This window comes from Symphalangus syndactylus, chromosome 18, assembly GCF_028878055.3.
Source record: "Symphalangus syndactylus isolate Jambi chromosome 18, NHGRI_mSymSyn1-v2.1_pri, whole genome shotgun sequence".
In the NCBI taxonomy this organism is placed as follows: Eukaryota; Metazoa; Chordata; class Mammalia; order Primates; family Hylobatidae; genus Symphalangus; species Symphalangus syndactylus.
Genome location: NC_072440.2, coordinates 17,202,794 through 17,230,088, shown reverse-complemented (window position 1 = coordinate 17,230,088; position 27,295 = coordinate 17,202,794). Strand labels below are relative to the sequence as shown.

The 27,295-nt window shown below is 55.1% G+C and overlaps 2 protein-coding genes across 3 annotated transcripts; one reads left to right on the top strand and one right to left on the bottom strand.

Moving 5' to 3' along the window:
* LOC129467788 (serine hydrolase-like protein 2) lies at positions 1-20,344 on the top strand. 2 transcript variants are annotated; one of them, XM_055252570.2, is made up of 12 exons: positions 1-56; positions 986-1,135; positions 1,281-1,394; positions 1,714-1,755; positions 2,103-2,122; positions 2,554-2,628; positions 4,350-4,459; positions 5,827-5,906; positions 12,512-12,546; positions 16,811-16,893; positions 18,392-18,482; positions 19,902-20,344. In XM_055252570.2, the coding sequence occupies exons 1-12, from the start codon at positions 35-37 to the stop codon at positions 20,076-20,078; spliced, it is 999 nt and encodes a 332-aa protein (XP_055108545.2). In that variant the 5' UTR covers positions 1-34; the 3' UTR covers positions 20,079-20,344. The 2 variants fall into 2 exon arrangements, with proteins under 2 accessions (XP_055108545.2, XP_055108546.2); XM_055252571.2 differs by lacking the exons at positions 986-1,135; positions 1,714-1,755 and having other exon boundaries at positions 35-56.
* Positions 18,690-27,295, bottom strand: RRP7A (ribosomal RNA processing 7 homolog A). Its single transcript, XM_055252573.2, has 7 exons — positions 27,151-27,295; positions 25,434-25,576; positions 23,878-24,003; positions 23,011-23,128; positions 22,545-22,642; positions 21,962-22,160; positions 18,690-20,785 (listed from the first exon to the last, which is right to left on the bottom strand). Exons 1-7 carry the CDS (start codon positions 27,221-27,223, stop codon positions 20,700-20,702), a joined length of 843 nt encoding a protein of 280 aa, XP_055108548.1. The 5' UTR covers positions 27,224-27,295; the 3' UTR covers positions 18,690-20,699.

Below are 27,295 nucleotides of genomic sequence, written 5' to 3'. Positions count from 1 at the left end.
GGAGTGACGGCCGCGCATTCGCCAGACGAGAGCGATGAGTGAGAACGCCACACCAGGTCACCTTAGAGTCACCAGGTCGCCTTAGACTTAGATGGGACGGGGAGGCCTCGCGCGAGCGCCCCACTGCCCACCCACCTGGTTGGGACCGTGGAGGAGAGCGGGATGGAGTGGAGGGTTCACCGACCGCGTCGCCCTTCTGGGTGTCGCAGCTCCTTCCTCGGCAGTCCCGGGGCGTGAGAGCGCGACCAGCCGGGAGGTGGGGGCCCCGGGACACGGCCGCACGTGGCCTCGCAGGGTTCTAGGAGCCCCTGAGTTAGCCGAGCGTGCGCGTGGGTGTCGGGGGCGCGCAGTCTCCAGCCCGACAGGGACGGCGGAGGCTGCCCGCTGTGGGGGGCGGCGGTGGGTCCTGGAGTCCCACTGCCTGCCCTAAATTTCCACTCCTCCCCTGTTGCCCAGTGTGACCTTGGGCATGTACTGCAGCTCCCAGTGCCTCAGTTTCCTGCTCTGTGGAGTGAGAATGACAGTGGTCCCACCTGCTGCTTGTGTGAGGGTTTGGCACCCCTCTGGCCCTTGGGAAAGGCTTAGGAAACTGGCCATTTACTCCGGTTTTACAGGAAAGGAAACTGAGGCTCAAGACGTTTTAGTAACTTGTCCAAGGTCACCCAGCCAGCAAGTGATGGGGTCCAGGCCTGACCAGCGCCCCCCCTCCAGCACATTCTAGAAGGTTCTGCCCCAGTTTAAATGGGGTGCATGCTATGAGGCCTGTCCCAGGTTTTTCTGGCTTAGCTTGTCTTTCCCTCCTCTGGGAGTCTCCACACCCATGTCTGACTCTCTCCCCATAACCTTCTGGGGGCAACTAAGGGTCTGAGTCACTCTGGGCATGAGTCCCTGGCTCAAGCACATCAGGCAGAGATAAGGGGCTCAGGGAGCACCAGCTTCATGTATGAATGACTGAAGGAATGAAAGACCCGGCTCTGGCTTTCAGGTCTGATCTCAGAGCTGAAGCTGGCTGTGCCCTGGGGCCACATCGCAGCCAAAGCCTGGGGCTCCCTGCAGGGCCCTCCAGTTCTCTGCCTGCACGGCTGGCTGGACAATGCCAACTCCTTCGACAGACTCATCCCTCTTCTCCCGCAAGGTGTGAGGCTGGGGCTGAAGGGAAGTCCAGGGGAGAAAGTGGGCAAGAAGGTGAGGGGGGAGGTCTGCAGGGGAATGAGGAGGGCGGGGAGACAGCTGGCATAGACACCTCTTCCTACCCTCCAACCCGCTTCTCTCTGTTTCAGACTTTTATTACGTTGCCATGGATTTCGGAGGTCATGGGCTCTCGTCCCATTACGGCCCAGGTGTCCCATATTACCTCCAGACTTTTGTGAGTGAGATCCGAAGAGTTGTGGCAGGTAAGAAGCAGAGTGTGTATTTTTCGGCAGTGTGGGGGGTGCCCTAGGGCACCCCCTCTTATCACTGGAGTCGGGGTAGGATCCAGGAAGCAGCGCTGGCCTGGGAGTGGGGCCTGGGCTCTGGCCCCGAGTCTGCCAGGAATTCACGGGAGATCTTGGGAAAGTTGAAGAGTTCGCTTCCTCCAGTGGGTCCCCCAAGCTAGTCTCCTGGGTGGACACCCCAGATGCTGGGAAGGGATTTCCTGAGCCCGGGGACTAGAAGCGAGATCGCGGTCTGAGCCTGTGCCCAGCCGGACCTTCTGGCTCCTTGCATTTCCAGCCTTGAAATGGAATCGATTCTCCATTCTGGGCCACAGCTTCGGTGAGTACACTGGCCAGGAGCTGACCGGGCCTGGACTAGGGCTAGGAGGGAAGGATAGAAGCTGCTGCCCCACCCCTTTCCCCTGCAAAGAGAGATGAGAGGGTCAGTCAGAGATTGACCACTGTACCCTCTGACCTCAGGCAACTGCTGCAAGGGACACAGGGATGAGGGAAATGTGGTCCTTTGAGTGGTCAGGTCTGATGAAGGGGCCATCACGGCCCAGTGCTGAGGCCCCAGCCACCCATATGGTGCCCCCCACTCTCTCCACCACTGGTGGGAAGAAGCTTTAGGCTATGCAATTGGGGAGGGAGTGAGGGAAGGTCACCCACAGCTCTTCTGTCCCCCAGGTGGCGTCGTGGGCGCAACGGTGAGTAGATGGCTTTGTCTGGCCAACTGGGGCTCCCTTGGGTGGGGTGGGGAGGGGAGCACAGAGGAGGAAGGAGAAGGTACCTGGGACAGAAGGTGCCTCCTCCTGTCACAGGGATAGTCGTTATACCAGGAAGTTGGTGTAAACGGTGGAGACTCCTGGTACAGTTAATGTTTCCACGCCCCCATACCCGGTCCCACAGCACCCTGGAGTCCAGCCATCACCAGGGTCTGGAGCTCAGTGCTGGGTGCAGACTTAGGGGTGGTGGGGGAAGGCACACCATAGGATAGAAGATTCTCCTCTGGCCTCTTGGTCAGTACCCTCCCCCCAGCCTAAAAGATGTTTCGGGGAACTCCAGGGTCCCCAGGGAAAGGCGGGAGTGCCCTTTCCTTCTTCATCCTATTCGTTCTCCCCTTTTGGCATCCTCACAGTTTTCCTGTACCTTCCCCGAGATGGTGGATAAACTTATCGTGCTGGACGCGCCGCTATTTCTCCTGGAATCAAATGTGAGAACAGGGCTTTTGTGCATGCTGTCATTAGGGAGGACCTGGGCCCCGGGCAGTGCTCCCAGCCCTGTCTGCTTTGGTGGACACTAGGGAAGCAGGAGGAGGTGGCAGAGGGTGAGAAAGGGGAGTCAGGGACACACTCCCCAACAGAGGACAGGCTTCTGCTGCTTATACCCCTAGCAGTGGTCAGGAGAAGGGGTGTGGGGGACCCCTTGGAAACTGGATGTGTGGCTTGGGATCTACAGAATGCCAGGCTGATCATGCAGTGGCAGATGGTGGAAGAGGGCAGCAGCCATGGGGTGGAAGATGTTCTAGGGCACACAGCTGGGCTGGCACACTGCACTCACATCCAGTCGAATGCCTTTGCACTGTGTACACATTGCACCACCACACATGACAGCCCTAAATGTGAACTGATGGAACAAGTACTGACCCCTCTGGCCACCACTACCCATAACCAGTACTGTCCCTGCATCTGAGTCCGGGCCTGGTTTACCTGCTGGGTGACCGTTGGCAAGTTACTTTGCCTCTCTGGGCCTTAGTTCCCGCACGTGTAAAATGAGGTTGGGCTCAATGACCTGGCCAGCTCTGACATCCTGTCATTTTCTTGCCAAGGTCTCAGCCTCTCAATTGTGACACAACTCTCATCAGTTTCAGTTTTCTTATCCATAGAATGACCACAGATCGGCCGAACGTGGTGGCTCAAGCCTGTAATCCCAGCACTTTGGGAGGCCGAGGCAGGCGGATCACCTGACCAACATGGAGAAACCCCATTTCTACTGAAAATACAAAATAAGCTGTGCGTGGTGGCGCATGCCTGTCCTCCCAGCTACTCGGGAGGCAGAGGCAGGAGAATCGCTTGAACCCAGGAGGCAGAGGTTGCAGTGAGCTGAGTTCAGGCCATTGCACTCCAGCCTGGGCAACAAGAGTGAAACTCCGTCTCCAAAAAAAAAAAAAAAAACAATGACCGCAGATCCCATAAGGGCCAGAATCATGTCCGTCTCTTCGTCACCACATCCCCAATCCTGGCACCTAGTAAGGGCTCAGTAAATGTTCCTTGCATGAGCTCAGCTAGCTCATTGTAAGGATCCAGTTCACAGATGGCAGACAGCAGACACTCCCTTCTTTCTGCATTTCACCCACTGAATTGACAAGCGCAGTGCCCCCAGGGGCTTCCTCCTGGGCGAGTGAAGAGGGGCATTTAGTCCTCTTGTCCTCCATTCTCAGGGGTGGGTAGATGGGAGTTGCCCCTCTCTGCAGCCCTAGGCAGTGGGCCTGAGGCTGTCCTCACAGAGTGAGCCACACATCGTGGGGGAGCTTGGAAGCCCCAGAACTGCGCCCTTTCTGCCAGTCCCTTTCTGCCACTGAGAATGATGGCATTCCTTGAACCAGATGAAATCGCCAACCCCAGATGGTTCGTGGCCTCCGGACCCTAATTTCATGCCTTTGCAAAGCACTTGGCAGTTGACAGAGATTCCCCTTCCTCGCCATCATCCCACCTGATCTCTTCAACTGTCCCTGGCCACAGGCAAGACCAGGCTGGCTGTGACTGAGACGAAGTAAAGACTCGTTCAGAATTGTAGGGCTGACTGGCCAGGGCTGGGGCTGTGTCCCCCTTTGCCCAGAGGGGCTCAGCTGAGAGCAGAGGGCAGGGCTGGGAGAGGCGGAGGCCTCATCTGCAGCCTGGATCCCTGCCCACCCAGCCAACTGTGCCTCCTTAGGAAATGGAGAACTTGCTGAGATACAAGCGGAAAGCCATAGAGCATGTGCTGCAGGTAGAGGCCTCCCAGGAGCCCTCGCGCACGTTCAGCCTGAAGCAGCTGCTGCAGAGGTGGGTGCCCAGTGTGGAGACGGAGTTTGCGGGATCCAGGGGAGGATACCCCATGAGACATGGGGAAGGGTCTCCCTCTCACCCAACAAGCCTGTTTCTCCCTGGGGTCACGCTGAGCACCAGGCTTCCCAGGGTCTTCAGGGACGTTATCTCCTTTCCCTCTGCCCCGGCTCCAGCCATGCCCCTTACTTCAATACCCTCCCCACACCTCTCATGCACCCGCCTCTCCCCCAAGCACATGCTGCTTCCACGCCTTCTCTCCCCTCTGGGACTCCAGCCTGGGCTCCTTTACCTGGAATTCTCCCCTGTGCTTGCTCACTGGCTTCCCCACTCCTTGGGGCCTCAGCTGGGAACCCTGCCCTGACACCCCAGGCGAGCTGTCCCTCCCTGCCCTGCAGGTAACCACACTGTCCAATAATAGCCTATTGAATCCCCTGTTTCCCGAGGCGTGTGAACCCCGCAACTCCCACTATGGCTGATTTGGTCATGTTTGTGTGTCCTGCATCTGGCGGTGGGCCTGGTAGGTTGCGGCTCCACACATATTTGTTGTCTGAAGGAGGAGAAGCCCTCCACTGCCCCACCACATGCACACGCGCACACACACACACACCCTGCCGCTGTAAACATGCCATTGAAACACGGGACACAGTCCAGGCGCAGTGGCTCACACCTGTAATCCCAGCACATTGGGAAGCTGAGGTGGGAAGATAACTTGTGCCCAGGAGTTAGAGACCAGCCTGAGCGACAGAGCGAGACCCTGTATCAAAAAAAAAAAAAAAAAAAAAAAATTAGCTGGTCATGGTGGCACACGCCTGTGGTCCGAGCTACTCGGCAGCCTTAGTTGGGAGGATTGCTTAGCCCCAGGAGGTCGAGGCTGCAGAGAGCCACGATCATGCCACTGCACTCCAGCCTGGGCGACAGAGTGAGACTGTCTCACAAAAAAAAAAAAAATCACGGGACACATGCACCCTTTGTAGGTGACCTCCCTTTTGCTGCCCTTCTTTTTTTTTTTTCTGGAGACCAAATCTCGCTCTGTTCCCCAGGCTAGAGTGCGGTGGCACAATCTCAGCTCACTGCAACCTCTGCCTCCTGGGTTCAAGTGATTCTCATGCCTCAGCTTCCCAAGTAGGTGGGATTACAAGCACATGCCACCACGTCCAGCTAACTTTGGATTCTTAGTAGAAATGGGGTTTTACCATGTTGGCCCGGCTGGTATCGAACTCCTGACCCCAGGTGATCCGCCCATCTCGGCCTCCCAAAGTGCTGGGATTACAGGCATGAGCCACCGTCCCCAGCCCTCCTTGCCTTTTTATCTGACCTCCTTTTCGTTGGCCCCCAGGCCCCCAGCATCCTTCTGTCTCCCCCAGGTTACTGAAGAGCAATAGCCACTTGAGCGAGGAGTGCGGGGAGCTCCTCCTGCAAAGAGGAACCAAGAAGGTGGCCACAGGTGAGGGACTCTGCTGTCCAAGGCCATTTTATGTTTGTCACTATTCTTACCGAGGATGTCAAGGACTTGCCCTAGACCAGGCAGGATATTAAGCGCTTTGCAAACAGCATCTCACTGAATCCCCCTCCTGCCTCACCCTCATCCCATTTACAGCAGGAGAAACCAAGGCTCAGCATTGCCGAGCAAGCCGGGTGAGGCCATACAGCTACTGCACATCCCAGAAAGCCACGCTCTGGGAGAGTTTGGTCAGGTGTCTTGGACTAAATGTTGGTGAATGTCGCGGCCATGCTCTGCTGGACCTGGGGTGGGTGCCCAGCGCCAGGGGCAGGCTGTGAGGATGTCCCAGGGGCTGAGTGACTTGGGAGAGGCTTTCCACAATGGAGAGGTGGAGCTGGTGTGTTGGTTTCAGAGCAGCTTCTGGCATAAGCGATTTCTGTACTTTGCTTTTTACCCAGGAATTTTTTTTTCTTTCTTTCTTCTTCTTTCTTTTTGAGACAAGGTCTCACTCTGTCACCTGGGCTGGAGTGCGGTGGCACCATCATGGCTCACTGCAGCCTCCACCTCCCGGCTCTAGAGATCCTCCCACCTCAGCCTCCTGAGTAGCTGGGACTACAGGTGAGAGCCACTGTGCCTGGCCCAGGAAATCTTTTCTAAGGGTCCGCTACAGGCCCGGCTCAGTGAGGCTGCAGTGAGCGAGAGCCGACTGTCCCTCTCTCAGTGGGGCCAGACCTCCAGCATCACAACTCCAGGGGCTGCTGCACACAGATGGCGCCCCCTGAAGCAGATGATCAACAGGTGAACAGGCACATGAGCGGTTAGACATTCTCTAGATGTAACAAAGGAAATACACAGTGCTCTAGAACAGACTTGTGGCGGGGCCTGCTCCAGAGGGGTGGTCCAGGAGGCAGCTCTCCCAAGGTGAGGGAACAGCTGGAGGGAGATGGTGTCGTCGGATGGAAAATGTGCTAAGTTGGGCAAAACAACCCGGCTTCCTGACACTGCCAGCTCGGTGATCTTAGGACAGTCCTTTCCCTTTTAGACTCCCCTTGTTTGCTCAGGTGACAAATAAGGTCTTGGGTTTTTTGCGCTCATCGGACCAGGCGAGGTGGGCCTGTGCCTTCCCTTTATAAAGTGCTGAGTGAGGCAGGGGTCAGAAACTCCAGCACCTGGGGGTGGGGGTGGGGGTGAGGGTGGGGGCGGGGGTGGGGTCATATTGTGGAGTTGAGGGTGCAGGCTGGGAGGGAGGCTATGGGATGCGTAGGGACTTTGGAGCTGAAGCCAGCCCACCCTGGTAGGCAGCTGGGCTGGTGCTAATCAAGTGGGAATTCAGTCTTGTGTGACCAGAATTGCCAATTGCTCAGCTCTGCAGTTGATCTGCTGAGGTGTGTATTTTTAGGTGTCATGAGTCCAGAAATGGACAGCATCCCCTCAGGGTCTAAGGAGCGCCACCTGTGGGCTGTTTTGGCCTCGGGTCCCCAGTTTGGGACCCGTTGGGTCTTCGTGATCATCTTGAACCTTTATCTTGCCTCCCTGGAAACCCATCATGGGGAGGGGAGGTCAAGGACCCCAGGCCCAGGCTTCCTGGACATGCCTCACAGATGGCTGACCTAGGGAGCCCCAGGCACAGAAGTGAGCTAATCTGGAATGAGGCCGGGGAATTCGATTAGGCCCAGGTCACAGGAAATAGTGAATGCAGGATGCTGACCAGGCACCCCTATGTGGGTGTCAGGGGAGTGAGGGAACAGGCAAGAGGGAGGGCTGAGAAGGAGGTGACCCCCGGGTCTGGGGAAGTAGTCCGCTGGCTGGAACATTGTGTGCGGATAAGCCCTTTGCAGCAGTTGTGGCCTTTTGGGACCCAGCGTTAACCTAAAAGAAGACAGTACCCAGCCAGAACCCCCCACCCAGTGCCTCAAGGATAATGTAGATTCCTCCCAAATGCTTCCCTCCAGCCCCAGAGCACCTGAGAGTTCACATTCTATTCTGCAGCTGGGCAGACAACTGGGATAACCTCCCTCTCCCATTTCCATCATCCAACCTGATCCCTCGAGAATCTGATGCTTAAACAACCAAGACACATTCCCCCAGTTCCGGAGTTCAGGGTCCAAGGTCAAGGCCTCGGCAGGGCTGGTTCCTTCTGAGGCTGTGAGGGAGAATCTGTTCCCGCTTCTCCGGCTGCTGGGAGCCTCAGGAGCCCATTGGCTTGTGTGTGAGGTTCTCTGGATGGGTTACAGAGTGCGTGAGGAGGGGAGGGCTCGTGGAGGACGCACAGTGGGGAGGGCAGCGAGCATTGTTGGAGAGGCTGCAGCTTCACTTCCTCTTTTGAATAGGAGGGTCTGGGTGGGCCTCATGAGAAGGTGACTTTTGAGCAAAGCAGTGGAGGTGCGGGAGCTGCTCCCATGGACTCCAGGAGGAGAAAGGAGCTGGCAGGACAGGCCTGGAGGTGTGAGCTGGTGGTGCAGGATGGGGAGAGAGCAGCAGAGATGAAGTCTTTATCTTCTCATCTAAGTTCAAGCCCCACAATACTGGCTTTCTGGAAACCATCTTGAGGTGTTCCCATGAAGGAGGGAGGAGCCCACTCTGCCTGGGGTGCCCTAAGGACAGAGGGACAGTCTGTGTCAGTATCTGGCCCCTGGCCAAGCATATTCACACATGCCTGTAATCCTAGCACTTTGGGAGGCCAGGTGGGAGGATCGCTTGAGGCCCAGAGTTCAAGACCAGCCTGGGCAATACAGGGAGACACCCCCATCTCTACAAAAAATTCAAAAATAAATGGCATGGTGACACACCTGTGGTCCTAGCTACTTAGGAGGCTGAAGTGGGAGACTCACATGAGCCCAGGAGTCCCAGGCTGCAGTGAACCATGATTGTGCCACTGCACTCTAGCAAGACCCTGTCTTTTTCCTGTGTGTTTTTTTTTTTTTTTTTTTTTTAAAAAAAAAAAAAACAGGGTCTTGCTCTGTCACTCAGGCTGGAATGCAGTGGTGTGACCTTGGCTCATTGAAACCTCGGCCTCATGGGCTCAGGCGATCTTCCTACCGCAGCCTCTTGAGTAGCTGGGACCACAGGTGTGCAGCACCACACCTGGTTGATTTTTGTTTTTTTTTTGTAGAGATGGGGTTTCGCCATGTTGCCCAGGCTGGTCTCGAACTCCTGAACTCAAGCGATCCTACTGCCTCGACCTCCCAAAGTGCTGGGATTACAGGTGTGAGCCACCATGCCCAGCCAACCCTGTCTTAAAGACAAAACAAAAATATCTGGCCCCTGAAGCCCCGTGCTGTGGGGGGACTCAAATCTTCATCATAAGCTGGGCTGCATTCAGGTTGCAGGTACGATTTGTTTAACTTGTGCAGTTGAAACAAAAACATTTGGCATGGGGGGAATTTTGAATAGATTGCCCATATTTTATTTATTTTTTATTGTATCCTTTTTATTTTTTGGAGGAAGGGCACAAGGGCCAGAGCACAAGGGCTATTATTTTAAATAGAAAGATTTTATGTAAAAATACAGATTTCTAGTCCAGGCACAGTGGCTCACGCCTGTAATCCCAGCACTTTGGGAGGCTGAGGTGGGCGAATCACCTGAGATTGGGAGTTCAAGCCCACCCTGACCAACATGGAAAAACCCCGTCTCTACTAAAAATACAAAATTAGCCGAGCGTGATGGCGCATGCCTGTAATCCCAGCTACTCGGGAGGCGGAGGCAAGAGAATTGCTTGAACCCGGGAGGTGGAGGTTGTGGTGAGCTGAGATCACACCATTGCACTCCAGCCTGGACAACAAGAGCGAAACTTCGTCTCAAAAAAAGAAAGAAAGAAAGAAAGAAAATATGTCTTTTGTATGGCTTCTGGAATTTGAGTCATAGTTAAAAGGTCATGCTTGATACTAATATTATTTTGGGTCTGGCACTTGCATTTAAATATTTACTATACTGGATCCTTATCTAGTGTACAGAGTGAGGTTTGAATCTGTCTTCATCTTTTTCCAGATGGCTCCTCAGCTGCCTAATGCCATTTTTAGGCAAGTCTATCTTTACCCTGTTCATGTAAGGGGCTGCCTTGGTCAGACACTGAATGCGCATCTGTACTTGGCTCTGTCTCTGCCTGCCTGTCTCTGATCTTACTGTACCACACGTTTTAAACTGAGGCCCGACTCAGATGACGAAGTCTTGCTTTTGTCATCCAAGCTGGAGTATAATGGCACAATCTCGGCTCACCGCAACCTCCACCTCCCGGGTTCAAGTAATTCTCCTGCCTCAGCCTCCCAAGTAGTTGGGATTACAGGTGCCCACTACCAGGCCTGGCTAATTTTTGTATTTTTAGTGGAGATGGGGTTTCACCATGTTGACCAAGCTGGTCTCGAACTCCTGACCTCAGGTGATCCACCTGCCTTGGCCTCCCAAAGTACTGGGATTACAGGCATGAGCCACTGTGCCCGGCCTGAGGATTTTCATATCTGACGGGACCGTCTCCCTTCATTGCTGTTTTACAGAGTTTTTCTACTAGTCTTTTTTTCTTTTCCTTTTTGAGACAGGGTCTTGCTGTGTTGCTCAGGCTGGATTGCAGTGGCAGGATCTCGGCTCACTGCAGCCTCTGCCTCCCTGGCTCAACCCTCCCACTTCAATCTTCCCAGTAGCTGGGACTACAGGTGTGTGCCACCATGCTCGGCTAATCTTTTAGTTTTTTTGTGTAGAGATGGAGTCTTGCTCCATTGCCCAGGCTGGTCTCAAGTGATCCTCCCACTTCGGCCTCCCAAAGTGCTGGAATTACAGGTGCCTGACCTCCTGCTATTCTTGCCTGTGTAATTTTTCCACGTGAACTTTAGAATCAGGTGGCTTAGGCCCCCCCAAAAAAATCTTGTTGGTATATCATATATGTATAGTTTTTTTAGTGTTTTATTATTTGTTTGTTTGATTTTTTGACACAGAGTCTTGCTCTGTCACCCAGGCTAGAGTGCAGTGGCACGATCTCAGCTCACCACAACCTCCGCCTCCCGGGTTTAGGCAATTCTCATGCCTCAGCCTCCCGAGTAGCTGGGACTACAGGCGCCCGCCATGACACCTGGCTAATTTTTTTGTACTTTTAGTAGAGATGGGGTTTCACCATGTTGGTCAGGCTGGTCTCCAACTCCTGGCTTCAAGTGATCCACCCGCATGGGCCTCCCAGAGTGCAGGGATTACAGGCGCAAAATATGGTGCCCAGCCCATATATGTATGTTTAAATAATAAAATAATAATGTTAATAATAGTAATAACAGTAACCTGTGTACCCATCACACAGCTAAAACAATGGCACAGCACCTGTTCCTTTGAACCCTCTCCAGCCCCTCCTGGACCCCACCCAGAGGTAAACACCTGTTTATTCATTCAGCAAGCACTTTGTGAGCCCCTCCTATGTGGCAGGCACAGTTCTTGGTCCTGAGGATACAGCTGTGAACAAGACAGACCAAACTCTCTGTCCTCGTGGAAGCTGAACTCTAGCAGAGGAGAGAAGCAGTCAATAGACAAAGGATCAAGTGACTTAGAAAGTGCTATGGAGGCTGGGCATGATGGCTCACACCTGTAATCCCAGCACTTTAGGAGGTAGGCAGATCATTTGAGGTCAGGAGTTTGAGACCAGCCTGGCCAACATGGCAAAACCCTGTCTCTACTAAAAATACAAAATTAGCTGCGCGTGGTGTTGGGCGCGTGTAGTCGCAGCCACTCTGGAGTTTGAGGCAGGAGAATTGCTTGAACCCGAGAGGCTGAGGTTGCAGTGAGCCGAGATCACACCACTGCACTCCAGCCTGAGCGACAGAGGGAAACTCTGTCTCAAAAAAGAGAGAGTGCTATGGAGTAAAATAAGAAGGGGTGGTGGGGAGGCCTGGCCATGAAGGTATTTGAGAAAGATTTATATGGGGGAGGGAGCAGCCCTGCCTCTTACCCATGTGGACACCTGCAGCTCTAGTCCCCATGTGTCCGGCTGGACGGGTCCCATACAAACACCCCTCAGTTCACGTCTCCATACCTTCTGACTGCCGGCAGCTTCCAGCTTGCGATTACCATCAGGGCCACAGTGGACCCTCTGCCCCTTCTGGACACTCCCATGCAGGCCGTTCTTGAGGGGACATTGCTCGGGAAGGAACTGCTGGGTGTTCAGTTTGCAGTTGAGGCCGAGTTGTTGGTACCATCGGGATGGGGGCAAAGAACCACGTCAGCGCCCAAAGCTGAAGCTGGGCACACCCAGGCCTCACAACTCCGCTCATGTTTCTTTTTTCATTCAATGTCTTCTCAACAAACGATGACACCATTGGTACTTATTTGCTTCTTCCTAGTGGCTAAAGGAATGAATGAGTGAGTTTCTCAGAGACGAGAGCTCCACCATCCACGCCCTTTGGGGTGGCCGGTGAGGTCCCATGTGGGCTGACAGGTCCGTGGTCAGGTGGCCATGGTCAAGCCCTGCTCCAGCTGGACCCCAGGACAGGGAGTCCTGGGCAGTTGAGGATGTTGGGGGCAGGTGGGAGAAATGGGCCCTGGCTGGAAAGGCCTGGGGAGTCCCAGCAAAGTCACGGAGCGTCCCCTGACCCTGAGAGACAGCATTGACGCCACTGTCTTTGTGCTTCCGCCTCCAAGTCTGGTTCTGAACAGAGACCAGAGGCTCTCCTGGGTGAGTACCACTGCCTCTGGGTACCCCGCCAAGGTTTGCCTGTTAGCGTCTTTGTCGTTTTTGAAAATTCCAGGCCAGGTGTGGTGGCTCACGCCTGTAATCCCAGCTACTCAGGAGGCTGAGGCAGGAGAATCGCTTGAATGGTAGGCAGAGGTTGCAGTGAGCCGAGATAGCACCACTGCACTGCAGCCTGGGTGACAGAGCGAGACTCCATCTCAAAAAAAAAAAAGAAATTACATAGCTAACATAATACATAATAATTGTCAATTTAACCATTTGTAAGTATGCACTTCAGTGGCATTAAATACAGTCGATGGAGGTGAGGAGAAGAGGGAGACATTCCAGGCACTGGCTGCTGCACAGGGAGAAGCTCGAAGTCAGCTCGGTGCATCTGTTGAGAGGGGGATTCCTGGTAGAGGCTGTGAAGATTAAAGAGGGGAGGGGCAGGATGACAAAGGTTCTCAAAAACAGCATCCCATCTGGAGGCCTGGAAGTGTGTCACTGGAGCACTTGTATTAATAGAAACTTGGCCATCTCTGCCACTGAGGGGCTGTAGGACTTTGGGCAAGGTGCTTACCCTCTGAGCCTTGGTTGTCTCACATGCAAAAAGAAAGTGCTTTCATTCACTCAGCTGGTTTATGAGCAGCTTGGCTCGGGGAGTCAAGCCCTGGGCCTGCCTTTGAAGGGTTGTTGTCGAGACTAGGTGAGCTCATGTGTGTTGAGTGGCCTCGCACAGTGCTGTCGCTTCAGGTGCTCATGGCCTGTGCTATTTTGTGATTGTTAAAAAATGGTAGAACACTGGACACATGTGAGACACTGTCATTAGAGGTGGGGACACTCTAACTGCAGGGAGACCGCTGAGAGCTGCTGCCCAGGCCCAGGCTAAGAGATGAGGCTTTTGGACCATGGCGTCAGCCAATGGTCTGGGAATGTTAACATGCTTGTCTTTGATCCATGTGGGATTTGTTCTTGAGCATGGTGTCAGGTAGTGATTCGTTTTCTTTTTTTTTTTCTTCATGTTTTAAAAGTTCTAGTTTTCTTTAATTTTATTATTACTATTATTGATATGGAGTCTTGCTCTTGTCACCCAGGCTGGAGTGCAATGGCACCATCTCAGCTCACTGCAACGTTCACCTCCCAGGTTCAAGCGATTCTCCTGTCTCAGCCCCCAAGTAGCTGGGATTACAGGCACCCAGCACCACACCTGGCTAATTTTTGTATTTTTAGTAGAGATGGGGTTTCACCATGTTAGCCAGGCTGGTCTCGAACTCCTGACCTCAGGCGATCTACCTGCCTCAGCCTCCCAAAGTGCTGGGATTACAGGCATGAGCCACAGTGTTGGGTCTATTTATTTTAATTTTAGAGACAGGGTCTCCCTCTGTCACCCAGACTGGAGTGCCATGGCTCAATCATAGCTCAGCCTCAAACTCCTGGGCTGAAGTGATCTTCTCACCTCAGCCTCCCGAGTAGCTAGGACTACAGGTATGCACTACCACACCCAGCTAAGTTTTTTACTTTTGTACGGACAGGGTCTTGCCATGTTGCCCAGGCTGGTTTTGAATGCCTGGGCTCAAGCTATCCTCCCGCCTCAGTTTCCCAGAGTACTGGGATTACAGGTGTGAGCCACTGCACCCAGCCATTGTAATTGTTTTTCTAGATGAACGGCTAGTTATTCCAATACCAGCTGTTGGGTGGTCCTCCCTACCCACCGAGGCTCACTCACTGCTGGTTTGTCCCTTGTGTGTGCTGACCGTCGTGGTGGGAGTTTATCTGCCAGATCCTAGTCAATCTGGCTTTTGGAGATGCCCCCTTTCCCTGCCCTTAAGGACCATGGCTTATGTGACCTGTTCTGTAGTGGGAGCTATGGTCACCCATAATGCTGGAAGGAGGAGGCTTCCCAGGGATGGAAAGACTTCGTTAGGACATAAACTAAATTGCAGGAGATATACATTCCAAGATGGGGCTGGTCCAAAATTCTTTTTTTATTTTTTAAATTTCTGGCCAGGTGCAGTGGCTCACGCCTATAATCCCAGCACTTTAGGAGGCCGAGGCAGGCAGATCACTTGAGGCCAGGAGTAAAAGACCAGCCTGGCCAACATGGTGAAACCCTGTCTCTACCAAAAAATACAAAAATTAGCCGGGAGTGGTGACACACACCTGTAGTCCCAGCCACTCGGGAGGCTGAGGTGGGAAGATCACTTCAGCCCAGGAGTTTGAGGCTGCGAGAGCCATGACTGAGCCATGGCACTCCAGTCTGGGTGACAGAGGGGGACCCTGTCTCTAAAATTAAAATAGACCGAACACTGTGGCTCATGCCAGGCTGGTCTCGAACTTCTGACCTCAGGCGCTCTGCCCACCTCGGCCTCCCAAAGTGCTAGGATTACAGGCGTGAGCCACTGTGCCTAGCCTAATTTTTGTATTTTTACTACAGACAGGGTCAAGTTTACCTGTTCACCTTGTGGCCAGGAAGCCCCTCCTGTGTGCCAGCCCGAAAGGCTTAGACACACCCCACTGTGAGATGTGGCAGCTGACATAAGAGAGCACGCAAGCCTTGGGAACAGTACGGGAACCCCTGTTTCAGGGAAGGCACCTCAGGTCATTTTGGTCTGAGAAGCAGAAAATAGCTGAAGGGCCAGGGTTGAAACCAGGGCAGTGAGTTTTCACGGGTGTATGTGTGTGTTCATAGCAATTTTATATTCACGATGGTGGAGGTGGAGGAGTATTGGGTGTGATTTTTTTTTTTTTTTTTTTTTTTTTTTTTTTTGAGACGGAGTCTCACTCTGTCACCCAGGCTGGAGTGCAGTGGTGAGATCTCGGCTCACTGCAAGCTCCGCCTCCTGGGTTCACGCCATTCTCCTGCCTCAGCCTCCTGAGTAGCTGGGACTACAGGCGCCTGCCACCACACCCAGCTAATTTTTTGTATTTTTTAGTAGAGACGGGGTTTCACCATGTTAGCCAGGATAGTCTCGATCTCCTGACTTCATGATCTGCCCGCCTCGGCCTCCCAAAGTGCTGGGTGAGCCACCGCGCCCGGCCTCCGGTGTGACTTAATGGAGCTGGTCCTTACCGGAGCTTCCTGGAATTAATCCACTCAGCTGCATTTATGAAGCTTCTCCTCTGTGCTCCGTGTGCTGAGAACTAGGGATAGAGAAAATGCTGAGCGCTCCTGCCCTTAGAGTCCCCAGATCAGAGCAGCACAGTCCAAGGGAAGCAGAGTGTGAGCCTCGTGGAACCTGACATTGTCTAGCAGCTATATTAAAAGAGGCCCAAGGCCAGGCTCGGTGGCTCACGCCGTAATCCCATCACTTTGGGAGGCCGAGGCGGGCAGATCACCTGAGGTCGGGAGTTCAAGACCAGCCTGACCAACATGGTGAAACCTTGTCTCTACTAAAAATACAAAATTAGCTGGGCGTGGTGGTGCATGCCTATAATCCCAGCTACTCAGGAGGCTGACACAGGAGAATCGCTTGAACCCAGGAGGCGGAGGTTGCGGTGAGCTGAGATCACGCCATTGCACTCCAGCCTAGGCAACAAGAGCAAAAAATAGAAAAAAAAAAAAGGCTCTATAAATTCTCCTCATATTTTTATTTAACATCCACAATGTGATTTAAGATGTAATCAACATAAAGCTTGATTGCATTATTTTGCATGCTGTTTTCCAAATCCAGCTTCATGTCACACCTACAGCACATCTCACTTGAGCTGGCCACATCCCCGCCATCCAGACGTGAAACAGTCACAAGACAGGGCAGGCAGGGCCGCGGAGGAGGCTGGCAGGGGCCACCATGGAGTGCCCATCCTGCACTGTGGTCCCAGCAAGTTTCTTCCTCCTGGCAAGAAGCCTGTCCCAGGCTGGCGGGGGACAGTGTGAGGTGCAGCCTATGGACTGGGAAAGGGGTGTGAAAGGGCCACACCTAAGTCCTAAAATCCAGGCCCAGAAGTGGCCTAACTCACTTCTCAGCCTTTAATCACACAGCCATACCTGGTGGCAAAGGAGTATGGGAAATGGAGTCAGGCTGGGTAGCCACGAGCCCAGGAAGAGGGGAGAACAGACTTGGAGACGGCAGGAGTCTCAGGCCACCAGCGGTTAAAGAGCCTTCGATGAGGCGGTGATGTGGTGGGGTCCTGGGCTCAGACCCAGGGTGGGTGGCTAAGGTGCCCTCGCCAGGGCTTAGCCACCCCAACAGAGATGGGTTTCGTGCCCACAAGAGTGCCTGTGCCTTGTGACTTCACCGTTGTGAATTCACCGTTTTTGTCTGTGCAGGTAGAGAACAGCATTGACTTCATCAGCAGGGAGCTGTATGCGCATTCCATCGGGAAGCTGCAGGCCCACGTGCTGTTCATCAAGTGAGTCTGGACTCATCCTTTTCAGTCACCCCCAAGGAGACATGGGCACCAGGAATCTCCGGGAGGGAGCCCTGGCATGAGGTTCCAAGTTCTCTGCGTGTTGACCACACCACTGAGGCTCAAGATCTTTTTTGGGAAGCCCCCCTGGCAGCAGGGTCATGGAAGGAGGTAGGTCAGAGCAGGGGAGGGCTCAGGCACCAGAGGATGGGCCAGGGCTGGCCCATGCCTTTCCACAGGTGTCAGCTGGGGGCATGCCCAGGTAAGGCTCCATAACCAGTGAGCCCAATCTCAGCTCACTGCAACCTCTGCCTCCTGGATTCAAATGATTCTCCTGCCTCAGCCTCCCGAGTAGCTGGGACTACAGGCGCCCGCAACCACGCCTGGCTTATTTTTGTATTTTTAGTAGAGACGAGGTTTCACCATGTTGGCCAGGCTGCTCTCCATCTCCTGACCTCATGATCCGCCCGCCTCGGCCTCCCAAAGTGTTGGGATTACAGGCGTGAGCCACTGTGCCTGGCCCACCATAGACGATTTTTAAGCCATAAAAAGAAACGAAGCACTGACACGGGCTCCAGCCTGGATGAACCTTGAAAACATTGTGCTAAGTGGACGAAGTCAGACACAACCGTCTACGTGTTGTATGACTGCATTCACGTTCAAGTCCAAATAGGGCACACCACAGAGACAAAGCCAGGTCATGTTTGCTCAGGACCAGAAGCCTGTGGGGTGTGTGTGTGAAAGCTCAGAGGTTCGGGATTTCTTTGGGGGTGATGAAAATGTTCTGTAATTGTGACGATGGTCTCACAACTCAATGTATTAAAAACCATGGGACTGTAGACTTTTTTTTTTTTTTTTGAGATGGAGTCTGGCTCTGTCACCCAGGCTGGAGTGCAGTGGTGCAATCTCAGCTCACTGCAAGGTGCGCCTCCCAGGTTCATGCCATTCTCCTGCTTCAGGCTCCCCAGTAGCTGGGACTACAGGCACCCGCCACCATGCCTGGCTAATTTTTGTATTTTTAGTAGAGACGGGGTTTCACCGTGTTAGCCAAGATGGTCTCGATCTCCTGACCTCGTGATCCGCCTGCCCCAGCCTCCCAAAGTGCTGGGATTACAGGTTTGAGCCACTGCGCCCGGAAGGGATTGTAGACTTTCAGTGGGAGGATTGTTAAGATGTAAATTCTCTCTCAGAGCAAGTGTGGGCTCCAGAGCCTGTTCAGATCCCAGCTCTGCTGATCAGGGCTGACTGTGGCCAAGTCCTGAACTCCCTGCGCCCCAGCAAGGCTGTGCCTTCAGCACTCGCTTGTACCTGGCTTGTGCCAGCTGAGCGTGAGATTAACTGAGCCTCAAATCCAACCCAGGGTCAAGGGACCCAGCTGCGGGAGTTGGGGTAGCCCAGGCTTTGGTTTCTCCTCAGAGGCCTGAACCCAGGGCAGGATGGGGGCAGTGCTGGGAGGCGGTTCTAAGATGAACCCCAACAACCCCAACTCCTCACTTTCCAGAGCAGTCCACGGATATTTTGAGTCAAGAGAGAATTACTCTGAGAAGTCCCTGCCGTTCATGATAGACACGATGAAATCCACCCTGAAAGAGGTAAGGCGGGGCTCAGGCAGTTAGTGTCCGGCCACTGTCGCCCACTCTGGTCCCACCTCACCCATCTCTTCTCTTGCACTGGGAAGAACCCTAGTCTGCCCCCAGGCCCAACAAGTGACCACCAGGATCTATCAGGCCTCACGCACCAGTAGTCAGTCCCTAGAGGCCTTGGGGACACAAGTAATCAGAATTAAGGAAACAGAGACCTTTGGTGGGGAGGTTCTTTTATCATCCTCAAATACCCACCCCTCCTTCTTGGTGCCAGGCATAATTAGGTGACCCAACTGCCAGAGAAAGTCCCACATTTTTTATTTTTTGAGAGACAGGGTTTCATTCTGTTGCTCAGGCTGGAGTGCAGTGGCTCAATCGTAGCTCACTGCAGCCTCAAACTCCTGGGCTCAAATGATCCTCCCCACCTCAGCCACGTGAGTAGCTGGGACTACAGGGGCATGCCATCATGCCCAGCTAATAGTCCCAGTTTTTTTTTTTTTTTTTTTTGAGACGGAGTCTCACTCTGTTGCTCAGGCTGGAGTGCAGTAGGAAGATCTTGGCTCACTGTAACCTCCACCTCCTGGGTTCAAGTGACTCTCATGCCTCAGCCTCCTGAGTAGCTGGGATTACAGGCACCTGCCACCATGCCCAGCTAACTTTTGTATTTTGAAGACATGGGGTTTCACCATGTTGGCCAGGCTGGTCTCAAACTCCTGACCTCAGGTGATCCGCACACCTTGGCCTCCCGAAGTGCTGGTTTTGCAGACGGGAGCCACCATGCCCGGCCTAGTCTCACATTTTATAGGCTCCCAAACCACAGCAGAACACCTGGCTGCCTCATCCCTCTGCACCCATCACGCCAGTGGGCGTGCTGGCTGTAGGTGGGGGTGGCCTTTGCCCAGGTTCCTGGGAGCACCTGGTGTTTTATGGTCACCTACCCACAAACACCTCACCCTGGGGCCTCTGCAGGTTTCTTGGCGTTGTCACCACAAAGGGAAGAAGCCCACCTGTGGCTGGCCGGCCGCCAGGTCAGAACGAAGGCAGGCAGGGCCTTCCCGTCTGGCTTCTTGAAGGCAGACACAAGTCTGCAGGCTGCTCACGTCATCTCATTATCTTTTCTTACGGGGACCTCTTCTGATACAATCACAGCAACCCTGGCCTCGGCCCCGCCCTGTCCCTGCCATGCAACTTCACAACTCAGCTGGCCTAGACCCCTGGGAAGCCTCCAAGTCCCTAGAGTTACACACCTACTGGGGTGCTATGGACTGTCAGGGCTCCAAGGAGCTGAGTATGGGGGAAACTCACTGTGGGAGGCGCTCCTGACCTGCAGGGAGCTGGAAGGCTGTGGGAGGGTCCTGACCCCAGGGCCCATGGAGCTCCCTAAGCTCTTCTGGCCACACCTCACCACCCACCCCCTCCCCTCTCCAGCGGTTCCAGTTTGTGGAGGTCCCAGGCAATCACTGTGTCCACATGAGCGAACCCCAGCACGTGGCCAGTATCATCAGCTCCTTCTTACAGCGCACACACACACTCCCAGCCCAGCTGCAGCTCTGGGCCTGGAACTATGAAGAGCTAGTGCTCCCAGACTCAACACTGGGACTCTGAGTTCCTCAGCCCCACAACAAGGCCAGGGGTGGTAGGGACAGGCCTCACTGGTCTTCAGGCCCAGCCCAGGATGGTAGTCAGGGGAAGGAGCGAGATTCCAACTTCAACATCTGTGGCCTCAATGGGGAGACAGAGTCTGGGTTCGAGGGCTGCTGTCTCCTGGCTAATAATCTCCAGCCAGCTGGAGGAAGGAAGGGCGGGCTGGGCCCACCTAGCCTTTCCCTGCTGCCCAACTGGATGGAAAATAAAAGGTTCTTGTATTCTCACTGCTTTTGACGCGGTTTCGTTGCCAGCAAGGGCTTTTCCATTGAGGGAAAAGGGAGAACAGAACGCATTCATCCAGGGTCTTTGAGAGGAGGGGGTGGAGGCAGGAGGCGGAAAGGGCAAGTTCTCCTCTGGGCACGCCTGGGTCCCCAGGACTGCTGAAGCACAAGACCTGAGGGGTGGCCTGGTCCTTCACTCCTGGCCTGTGTGGACTCTGATGGGGCTGTTCGATGTGGTGGCCTTCAACCTGGGGCCGGTTCGCCAGAGCTCGGCCTCTTGGCGACAGCTGCAGGCCCTGCCTCACCTCATGTTCCTCCTGGCCCTGCACCTCCAGCCATCCACTGCGGCTCTCGCGGCTCAGTAGGGTCGGAATTTGCGCTGGGCCCGCAGCAGTTCAATCCTCTGCTTGTCCTCCTCAAACTTCTTGCGCAGCTGCGCTAGATCTGGGGGTGAGAGGAGGCACGGGGCAGGGTCAGACAGGGCGCCCCAGGGGGAGCCGGCTTGCTCATGCCCTACCCCTCCTCCCAGTTACTGTGGGGGTGGGGCTATGTCTCCCCCACCAGCCCATCCCCCTCCCAGCTCTGCTGTGGGGGCAGGGTCTGGATCTTGTCAGGAAACGGAACACAAGGGCAGGCAGAGTCCAAGGGCAAGGCCAAAGTGGGAGATGCTGGCACCCCCAGCCTAGAGATGAAGCCCTAGCGACAAAGCAAAGGCACCCGCCCCCACCCCCACCCCTGCACAAGGCGGAAGGAAGGAGTCCAGACGGCTCGGCCTGGAGGAACCCTGAGAATCAGTAAAGGGACTCCAGCCCTTGTGCCGGTGAATGCAGATGGCAACTCTGGTCACCGGGTGGCCCAGGTCAGTGGGAGGCTGATGGCATTGAGAGGGAAGCTGAGGGTCTAGAGCGAGCACGAGTGGAAGCCAAGAGGGCCAGCAAGGCAGGGAAAGCACCAGTGACTGGGCGGGTGGCTCAGGGCCTGCCGCAGAGCCCGTCCCTGTGCCCTAGCCAGGGCCAGGAGAACCCTCCCCTGGGCCCACAGGGAAGCTGTACTGTAGACAGGGACACCAGGCAGTGGAGCAGGAGGCTCAGCCGCAGCACCAGGAGTGGGCCACAGGCGATCGGGCGCACAGCCATGGGAGGGTCCTGTGCAGGGCCACCTGACACACACACAAAACAAACACACACACACACACACAAACACACAAACACACACCCACCACCAACAACCCAACACACATACTCTGCAGCACCTTCTCTGCACCCACAGTGGGCTCAGAAGCCTCCTCTGCACTTGAACTCCTTGTTAACTGGAAGCTGACGAGTGCCAGCACTAAGTGCACAGGGGCCCAGAGGTGGGCACTGATGACCTAGGGTCCCCACCCACTGAGCAAAGGCATCTGCCTGGGGGGTGGGCGGGTAGGTGATCGGGGACCACCACACAGGGTGCTCCAGGCTGGGCCTCTTTCCACTGAGTCTGGTGCAAGCCCTGTGCTTAGGGACGCCCTCCCTCCTCGACCACCAAGTCTAGTGCCCGCCCTCAGGAGCACTGGCCACAGCCCTCATCGATGCTGATGGGGCCAAGGCCGAGGGGTCTGAGGATGGGCTGGGGGTGGCTTACGCTCCATCTTGCTCTCTCGGTGCTGCCAGGCGTAGAAGTTGAGCAGCTCTTTTCGGGTGCGCTTCCGTCTCTCCCTCTCCAGCACCCGCAAGCTGGCTGCTTCAGTCCGGGGGAGCACAGGCCGCCGGCCCCGGCGGGTCACCTTCACCCAGCCCTCCTCGTCAGGGACCCCCTCCTCCTCCTTGGCCTTCGCTTCTTCCTGCAAGGAAGGTGATCCCGTCATGCGGTGGGTGCCTGGGACCTCCTGCAGCCTCCAGCAGCGTGCCCTCCACGCCCTCCTCCCAAAGTCAGAACCGCCCTGAGCCCCGCAGGGGAGGGCTGCTCCCCTCCTCCCAGCACAGTGTTGGGGCTAAGGGTGGTGGGGAGGGCACGGACCTGCCGGCGCTGCCTCCTTCTCCACTATAGACCATGTGGAGACTACATGTGTCACCCAGCCAGGCAGCCCAGGATCCAGCAGGGAAACAGGGAGTCTGGCCTCTACAGAGTGGCCCAGGACAGGCCGCCACCGCCCTCCCTCTGGGGCGCCACCTTCCCACAGCTACACGGGCGAGGCGGTGCTCGGCTGACCCTGCGGGGCCTCTACCTCAGCGATCTTCTGGTCATATGCCTCCATGAATGTGTCCACTTCCACCCTCAGGGCCTCAGGGTCGGGCACAGAGTCTGCGTAGTCACTGATCCACTCTGAAGAAAAAGGGAGCCAGGAAATGGGGCTTCCTCAGGCCTGGCATTTGGGCCCCCCCCAGGGCCTGCCAGGCAAATTGGGACCTTCACACAGGGCCCGGGGCACAGGTGCTAAGGAAATCCCAGGGGCTACAAGCTGGGCCCTCGCTCTGCCTGCCCAGATGCCTGTGCCGCTCTGTGCCAGGGGCTCAGGCTAACGACTCCCCTGGAGACCCAAACACAGCCCCATGGTCCTCCTGCCCAGGCCTCCACACGCCGCTCTCAGGGAGCATGGACTTGGCTTGTGACATTCGGACACTGTCCCCATAGAGTGTCCTGCCAACCCGGAGCCCAGAAAGGAGGTGCCAGACACCTCCTGCAGTACTAACTGTGAATGCCACTCTTCACAGGGTGGCTCTCTGTGGACACCAGCAGGGGGCCCTTCAGGGCCAAGGCCGCTGACACCCCACTTGGCTTCTGGAACACCACGTAGGCTACCTGGAAGCCCTGAAGAGAGAGAGAGATGTCATATAGGTTGGGGGCTCCTTCCCACGTCTGACGCAAGGTCTCCAGGCCTGCCCTCAGCCTAGCCGGTGGCTACAGCAGGGGAGATGGTGCTAGGCTATTCCTGAGTCATGAAGAGAACCATAAGCCATCCCATAATCCAGGTCAGGGGCAGCCACACTTCCAGTGATCCTGCTTCTGTGGGAAGTGACAGCTGTTCCCTACTCCTCCCCAGGAAGAGGGGATACACAGGCTTCCTTTCTTCCAGTCACGGGAGGGATGCAGTGAAACGCAGGGGTCGCCCTGGGCCAGGGCAGGTTTTTGGAGGCCAGGCCTGGGCCCACACACCATGCCAGATGCCACTGTGTGGGGAGGAGGTGTGGGCTCCAGGGCCACTGGGAAAGCTGTGAAGAACAGTGCTCCTCCTGGAGACCCGGCCCCCAAGCCTGGGGAAGGAGCTCCCACAGTGGGGAAGCAGGAGGGGAGCCGGGGAAGGCCCTGCAGGCGGCCAGCAGAGACGGTCCCTGAGCTTTAACACGGGACGGAAAAAGCCAGGCAGGAGGTGCAAGGATGTGGCAAATCTGGGAAGGAATCGCAGGCTTTGTCACCCGGACAGTCTCCTACACCACACACGGTGAGGATGGGCTCAGGACCAGAGAATGCTCTGACGGCCCACTGCCAGCTCCCCCAACACACTGGGGACAATGCCCCACCCCCCTCACTCTAGTGGTACCCGGTGCTTGGCGGCTCACCGGAACTGGCTTGGGATGAAAAAACTTCGACCTTGACTCCTTTGGGCTCTCGGCCAGGTCCGGCTTCTCCTGCAACTCTACAGACTGGACGAGGCCACAGGAGGACAGGAGGCGGGACAGGCTCTCCTGCCACAGGGAGAGGGAAGCCAAGTGTGAGCATCCGCAGGGCCATCCCAAAGCCTCCCTCCACCACAGGTGGCGCTGCCAGGGGTCCAACGCTGCTGAAGGACTGACAGCCACAGCCACATCTGCCCAAGCCAGGAGCCTGTGGGCACCATGGCCTCCGACCTGTTCCCCAGGGACAGCATGGAGGTGGATATTCCTTTTTTTTTTTTTTTGAGTTGGAGTACTGCTCTGTAGCCCAGGCTGGAGTCCTGCAACCTCCACCTTTGGGATGCAAGTGATTCTTGTGCCTCAGTCTCTCCAGCAGCCGGGATTACAGGCACCCACCACCACACCCGGCTAATTTTTGTAGTCTGAGTAAAGACAGGGTTCTGCCATGTTGGCCAGGCTGGTCTTGAACTCCTGACCTCAGGTGATCCACCTGCCTCGGCCTCCCAAAATGCTGGGATTACAGGCGTGAGCCACTGTGCCCGGCAGCATATTCCTGCTCTCTCATTGGAGACAGGTGGGGACATTCTTGCTGTTATTCTGATTTCCTATGACAAGTTTTACTACCTGAATCAGCAGTAGTGACCCTATGCTGTGACAGTCAGGATGGTGGTTGTCTGTGGTGGAAGCAGCAGGGGTTCTGGGATGTGCTGCTGTGTCTCCACCTGGGTACTGACTACACAGGTATGTTCTGTCTGTGGAATGCAGCGAGCTGGACACCTGCCACTGGGGCCCTTCCCAGCACACATGCTGCACTTCAAAAAGGGTCAGAACTCACACCCCCTCTTCTACATGCTGCTTTTTTTCTCTAAGTTTAGAGGAATCTTTTACAAATTAGAGTTTCTTTTTTGAAAACAAATCCAGCAATTCCCTTGGCCAGGGACGGTGGCTCACAAATGTAATCCCAGCACTTTGGGAGGCTGAAGGGAGCGGATTACTTCAGGTCAGGAGTTCGAGACCAGCCTGGCCAACATGGTGAAACCTTGTGTATACGAACAATACAAAAATGAGCCGGGCATGGTGGTGGGCGCCTGTAATTCCAGCTGCTTGGGAGGCTGCGGCAGGAGAATCACTTGAACCCGGCAAGCGGAGGTTGCAGTGAGTCGTGATCACTGTGCTCCAGCCTGAGCAACAGAGGGAGACTCTGTCTCAAAAAAATAAATAAATAAATAAATAAACAATCCAGCAATTCCCTTAGCTTAGTTTTTGTTTAAAAAAAAAAAAAAAATTAACAGTTGTGTTTGGATAGAATTAGAGGCACTTTTTATTTTCTTATACTTTCCTACTTTTAAATTATGGACATGTACAATCTGGAAGAAAACACATAATTCAAACAACTCTCCTCTGGGGCTCCCATTAGCTGTGTCCGTCTCACCACCAAGGACTTGGTGGAGGCCATGGGAGCCCCCACCTTGAGCCCACAGGTCTCCCAGACACTAGCTCACCTCTGTGCAGTATGGGGGCACATTGAGGACAAAAAGAGTCCTCTTCTGAGGCCAGGTAGACTTGGTGCCTTGCCGAACGTCGTGTGCTCTCACATAAAGGTAGTGAGAAGCCTGTTGCTTTTCAGAGAACTTGATTGGAATAGCTGGAAAGGAAATGGGAGGGAAGGGATGGCCAGGCTACTCTGAGCTGAGGCCAGCGAGACACTCACACAACTTCCTTTCTCCACATCCCTATCTAGTCCTATCTGTTCATCGATCCATCCATCCATCCCTTCACCAACCGCCCCCCACCCTACCTTTTGGCAAAGCCTGTGCGGGCTCTAAGAGTCTGCCCAGGAGGGCCTCCCAAGGCGGTGCAGGGAGAGAGAAGCTAAATGGGCAATGATTACAGATGGGGGCACAATGAGAGGGAAGCTCGAACCCTGCAGCTCTTGGAGTCCACACCAAAATCCTAACCATGGCTGAAAGCCCCGTAAGACCCTGCCTGCCACTGTGACCTCTTCTCGTACCATCTTCCCCCAGCACCTTGGATTCTCCCTGTTCCCGCGGGTACACCAGGGCCTCACACATGCTGCCCTCTCTACCTGGCGTGTCACCCTCTTCCCTCCCGCTAATTTCAGGTTTAGTTCAAACATGACTTCCTCAGGAGAGCCTTAGCATCACCCCCAGCCCCTCCTGCCAGGTCAGATCCCACTGCCTGTGCCTTCACAACTTCTCTTAACAGTCTGTAGGCTATATTGATGAGATTCTTTGGTTAATCGTTGGCACACCCGTGACTGTAATCCTCATGAAGCTAGGAACTGGTGCTATTTTTCTCACACCTCCGTATAGAGGCATAGAGCTGCAGTCCCTGAACTCAGGAAGCTCAGTTGCAATAACGGAGAAGACAATTAACAAGTAAGCATACAGCAAACTTATATCAGTTATGAAACAAACATTACAGGGTGATGGGGTGGCAGAGGTCTTCTTTCCATAAGCCATCACAGATGGCCTCTTTGAGGAAGCAACATTAAATCTCAGACCAGAAACGCCAGTGTGCAACAAACCGGCACAGCACGTGCAAAAAAACCCAGAGCGGGAAAAAGCATATTGCCTCAGAGGAACAGAAAGAGCTTTAGGTCAGCACCAGCCAGACCACGTGGCCCACACAGGTTAAGCAGTCTGGGTTTTGTTTTAGAAGCTACCTGATAAAGCCACTGGAGGGAATGCAGTGGGTGTGGGGCCTATCGTGGGCGTGTCAGACATGATCTAATCTAAATGGCCTTAAAAAGAACGTTCTAGCACGTGGGTGGAGAAGAGAAACAGGGGCAAGAGGAGAAGGAGGGCAACCGAGTAGGAGGGCTTATAACAGCCCAGGTAAGAGCTGATGGGGGCTGGACTAGGAGCAGAGGCGATGAGAAGGGGATGGGCTCACGTGGACGAGCGGGTGGAGACGGAAATGGGTTTGCCCTGGGTGAGAGAGGTGGACAGAGGTGGGCTCACCCAAGGAAAGCATGGACCAAGTTGGGCTCGCTCCAGGAGAGTGAGCACGCAGAAAAGCGCCGAGTCGGTCCTCGGGACCCCAGAACCTCAAAACTTGCCGAGCCTGGGGCCACGGGCCACCGGGGCTCACACCCAACCGTGCGGCCGCCCCTGGGGACCCCCGGCCGCCGCCAATCCCCAAACACCTCCCGGCGATGCCTGGCCGCCGCCGGTCTCGCGTCCCGGAGCCCCTCACCTGCGTAGCCCAGTGGGCTGGGGATACAGTCCTCCGGGTGCCGCGCCGCGCGCTTCCTCCTGCGCGCCACCATCTTGCCACCCGGGAGCGCGGGGGCTGCCGGGAGTTGTGGTTCGGCGCCGGCGCGAGCGCGTTTCCGTGGTGC

Bases quoted from the DNA above. Each gene is read 5' to 3' on its own strand.
- LOC129467788 (XM_055252570.2), top strand. From the start codon at position 35: ATGAGTGAGAACGCCACACCAG. The intron at 1,395-1,713 runs GTAAGAAGCAGA...TTGCATTTCCAG, and splicing joins GATCCGAAGAGTTGTGGCAG to CCTTGAAATGGAATCGATTC. The intron at 2,629-4,349 runs GTGAGAACAGGG...GTGCCTCCTTAG, and splicing joins TATTTCTCCTGGAATCAAAT to GAAATGGAGAACTTGCTGAG.
- RRP7A (XM_055252573.2), bottom strand. From the start codon at position 27,223: ATGGTGGCGCGCAGGAGGAAGCGCGCGGCGCGGCACCCGGAGGACTGT. The intron at 25,577-27,150 runs GTGAGGGGCTCC...TTTCCTTTCCAG, and splicing joins CAGCCCACTGGGCTACGCAG to CTATTCCAATCAAGTTCTCT. The intron at 24,004-25,433 runs GTGAGCTAGTGT...TCCCTGTGGCAG, and splicing joins TGCCCCCATACTGCACAGAG to GAGAGCCTGTCCCGCCTCCT.